Source organism: Tribolium madens, unplaced genomic scaffold (assembly GCF_015345945.1).
Source record: "Tribolium madens isolate multiple individuals breed KSU strain unplaced genomic scaffold, Tmad_KSU_1.1 Scaffold_71;HRSCAF=194;Tcas5.2_LG6, whole genome shotgun sequence".
Lineage (NCBI taxonomy): Eukaryota > Metazoa > Arthropoda > Insecta > Coleoptera > Tenebrionidae > Tribolium > Tribolium madens.
Window position 1 is genome coordinate 6,076,217 of NW_025401041.1, and position 4,626 is coordinate 6,080,842.

The 4,626-nt window shown below is 31.8% G+C and overlaps 1 protein-coding gene across 1 annotated transcript; it reads right to left on the bottom strand.

Moving 5' to 3' along the window:
- Positions 1–26: 26 nt before the first annotated feature.
- LOC123008535 (probable cytochrome P450 6a23) lies at positions 27–2,512 on the bottom strand. Its single transcript, XM_044404382.1, has 2 exons — positions 1,118–2,512; positions 27–1,071 (listed from the first exon to the last, which is right to left on the bottom strand). Exons 1-2 carry the CDS (start codon positions 2,445–2,447, stop codon positions 908–910), a joined length of 1,494 nt encoding a protein of 497 aa, XP_044260317.1. The 5' UTR covers positions 2,448–2,512; the 3' UTR covers positions 27–907.
- Between the last annotated feature and the right edge of the window lie 2,114 nt (positions 2,513–4,626).

Consider the following 4,626-nt stretch of genomic DNA (forward strand, 5'->3'; position numbering starts at 1 on the left):
TATATATTTTTGAAAAAATAAATAATAAATAATAAAATAATAATAAAATCGTTCAGTATTCCTTTTCTTTCAGTATATTCCTTTTCTTTCACTTTGTACTACCTTATGATTTTTCCATCTGTCATCTTTTTTTTTTGAATTTATTTATATTTATTTTTCCTTCTCTTTTTATTTTTTCGCTAATTTCATTTCTTCTCATTTCTCTGTGTTGTTCTATTTTAAACTTGTTTATTTTGTTTTTTCTATTAATTTTGTATGAACTTTTATTACTTTGGTTTTTTATCGTTTTTGTGATAATTTTTTCGAGTACCTACAAAAATTTTGAAGCAAACAAGAAATTAACAAAAAACAGTTTTTTCATTCAATGGAATTGTTTTCACACTATTTATTGTAATTTTAAGAGATGAGTCAAAATCCTGTACTGGTTTTTATTGTTTTGTTTCAAAAAAAAATTTTTTGTAATTTTTATACTTGCCCTATTTGTATTTTTTTCATTATTTCCACAAATTTCTGTTTACTATTGCATTGTACAAAGAAACATTAAAACTTGATTTTGAAAAACATCACTTTATTCTAACTCAAAAAAACAAATAAAAAACACAACCACTGTTACTTGAGATCATGAAATTCAATGAAAAACAAATAAAAAATACGCAAACAGGTGAACACACACAATATTGATAAAGTGATATTTACTTATTTTAAAAAAATCTCTAAAATCTAGCAGTTGCAAAATTTTGATAAATAAGATAAAGCTCAAAAATTTTCTATTTCTTAGAAAATTCCAATCCAACTTAGCCTTGGCATTTAAAATAATGCTGCATCACTCCCCACACAAGTGTCCTAATATCAATAGTTTATCACACATCTATGATAACACAGGAATTTGTTTGGCTTCCGGTGAGTCTTACAATTTCTTCGAATCGAGCCAAATCCCCCCTTCCGCACTCAAAATAAACGTATTCGCCGCCATTTTCAAAGGATTTGTGGTCTTTGAATTGACCGAAAACTCGTAGTTTTTGATTAGGGCCACAAGACCGACTTTGGTTTGCGTCAGCCCAAATTTTTTCCCTACGAAAACCAAGTAATTAATTGTGTGGATAAAACTAAGGCTTACCAATGCAAAATCTGGGGCCTTCCCCGAATGGTATGTAGGAGTATTGTTGTCTCAGACTTTTGTTTTGGTCATTGAACCTCTCAGGGTCAAAATTTTGAGGCTCAGGCCAAAATTGAGGATCATGGTGAAGGGCAAGGATCGGCAAAATGACCCTTCGCCCTTTCTCAATGATCAAGTCACTATGTGGCACTTTGTAGTCCATGACACAGGTCCGGGTCACAAAGGGTAGAGGAGGATACTTCCTCAAACTTTCCTCAATCACTTGGTCCAAATACTTCATCTCGGTGATCCCTTCATAAGTGATTTCGTCGTTGTATTTCCTCAAAACTTGAACGATTTCGTCCCTTAATTTATCCTGGATTTGGTGATTTTTGGCCAATTCATATAGGGCGAAGGTCATAGTCGTGGATGAGGTCTCAAACCCGGCCAAAAAAAAGATAAAACACTGGGCTATAACCTCGTCGAGGCTTATTTCAGCCCCTTCCTTCCTCAAATCAATTAACATTTGCAAAAAATCGGGTCGGGAAAATTGATTTTCCTCCCGGTACTCAATAGTGTCTTTGACGATTTTCCGGAAGAAATCGGAAACGTCACTTGAGACTTGCCGGATGCGCAAAAGTCGTCCCAAAGTCGGGAAACTCGACGCAAAAGTGAGTTTCAAAGTGCGCAATTTCGTCGAGAAAAACACTTTCTTCCCGTAGTGGCGAAACGGCGAGTTTTCCTCCTTGATGGTGTTGCAATCAAGGCCAAAAGCACACGAACCGATAATGTCGGTGGTGAAGCGTCCCAAGAGTTCTTTGATGTCGATTTGGACGCTTTTCTCGACCATTGCGTCCAAAAGAAGGGAAACACACTCGACGAGTGTGGGAAACATCATTTTCATTTTGGTTGAAGTGAAAGTTGGGGAAAGTTTGCTTCGGAGATTTTTCCATCTAGTACCACCCAATGCGAACAAATGGGCACTAATTGGGTCGATTTTCTCGTTGTAGTACATCCCACGGTCGACGAAATATTGAAAATCGGTACTCATGATGTGTTTGAGGTAGTCCAAATCGACCACTAAGTACACCGGACTTGCGAAAAAGTACAAACCGCAGTGTTTCCAGCCCATTTTTTTCGCTTGGTCGTAGAAATTTTTGATGTGGAAACCGATTGAGTACTTCTTGCGTCTGGGATTTTGCAAATTCCCGAATGGGACTCGTGGGGGGAAAAAGGGGATGGCCCTATTGGCCCAATACTGGTGTTTCCATTTTATCACAGTCACCACGACCACTATTAGGGAAATCACCACTGAGAGGAGTTTTAACAAAAATGATAACAAAAGTGACATGTTTTCACTCCGAATGCACTGATGATAATATTATCACTTTGCTAGACTCAAAACTGGTATTCCGATTGTTTGAAATCTCGAACGTGATCTATCAGGTATGAGTGATTTGTGTTAACAATTAATGCGTCATTTGGTGACAAAAGTGGGAGTGGAATAACAAGTGTTTAGACATTAATGGATGGGAGCGTCCTGTTGTCTATTTGAAGAAAATTTTAATGAAGTTTTGACGACAAGAAAAATTCATTCAGTGCTGATAACATTGAAAATGATAAGAATTGGTTGCTGTGGTTAGCTATTTTCCGTTTATTGTTTGGTTAACGTTTGATGCTTTTCAGGGAAAGCTAATTTTAGAATGTAAATAGCTTGCAATAAAATTTTGAAGGTGAACTCTTTAAAAATCAATTATGACAATAATAATTTTAATCTCTTGAGTTATTAAAAGTGGACACTTAAATCGAGTGGCCTGTGATGTTGAAATTAAATTGGTAACGTTGAATATTATTGTTGCCAACTTTATTTCAAAAACAGGAATCCACTTTATAGTAGAATTATTTTTGTATTTTTGTGTAATTATCACTCTATTAGTTGCTTTTTAAGTGTGATTAATATCTCTGTTATCACTTATCAGATCTGTTTTCTTTATTATATCGGAAAATAACATCCTAAATTACGTGCAATACCTTAATAAAATTGCTCTATTAATTTATATGTAAAAAAATAATTTAATTATATTAGATAATTTTTGACTAGGTTAAAAACGACTTAAATCGAGTGAAACTGGTCAAATAACGTCATCTTTAATCTTATTTGGTGATTTTTGCCTTTTAGCAAACTACAAAAGTAAACCAAGTAAATGGCTCAAAAACGTAGTTGCATATTTGAAAAAAAGCAGAAATTACTACATTTTTGATCAAATTTGTGTTTTTAGACTTATTTTTGAAAAAATTGTGCAAAATTCTTACGTTTCTAGCTGAGATATGTACTAAGACAAAAATTACAATTTAATGATTTTTTTGGTTAATCAAAATCTTGTAAAATTTTTTACTTAAAACGAACTTAATTGCTTAAAAATTTTGATCTATTTTTGACAAAATTTTGTAAAGTAATTGCGTTTCTGGCTGAAAAAACTTGTTAAAACCTTTGAAAAACGCAAAAACAATAAATTGATGATATTTTAAGCTGTTTTGGTTTAAAAACGTTTACCTAAACACAAAAAATTACAAATATTTGTATTTTCGACTTAATTTTGGCTTATTTTTGAAAAAATGTCGAGAAATAATAGAGTTTCTAGCTGAAAAAACAAAACTTTGTCAGATTATTAAATTTCTGACTGAAAAACGTTTAAATACGTTCGAAAAAGAAAAAAAATACACAATTTCTTATCAAATAAGATAACCTTTTGAAAAGAAAAACGTTTAAAATAGGCAAAAACATTGCCACTTTCGATATTTTGATTTTTCGGTTTAATTTAACAAAATCTTGCAAAAAAACTTATTTTTTAACTTAGCAACTTGTTTACAAGCTTGCAAAAGACATAAATAATATCATCTTTGACTTATTTGAGTGTTTTTCGTCTTAGTTTTTAATTTTAAGCGATATATTTACAATTCTAAAACCTTAAAAATGTAAACAGCAATGTCACTTTTTACCTATTAATTAATTTTATCCGTAAACGTCACAAAAGTGACTACTTTTATTACTAAATGTCACAGGTAAAAGTTTTTTTCTTCAAGTATAGAGTAAAAATTCTATTTATGCGCCTAAGCGTTTTTATTTTTCTCATGACATTATTGACATTTACCAATGTTGTTTCTTTCTTGTCTTGTTTGCTACTTCAGCAATTTCTGGGACCATTTTGACCACATTTTAGACTACTAACTGCACTAGTTAAATTAATAAACACTTTCAAAAATCTCAAGACATGTTTATTTATATAATAAGCGTTGTTATGATTTCATTACTGATTATTTTATTCATTTACTTGCTAATTAGTGTTGCTCTTTACACTCGATCTAAAAATGTTTGCAGATAAAGTAGTATGTGTTATTTGGAGAAAAAAGAAGTTTGATAAAATAAATGTTAAGCCTAGCCACTTTTACTTTAATGACATTATATACTATTTTTATTTGTTTTTGATTGAATTTTATGATCTTTAGTAATAGTGGTCGTGTTTTTATAT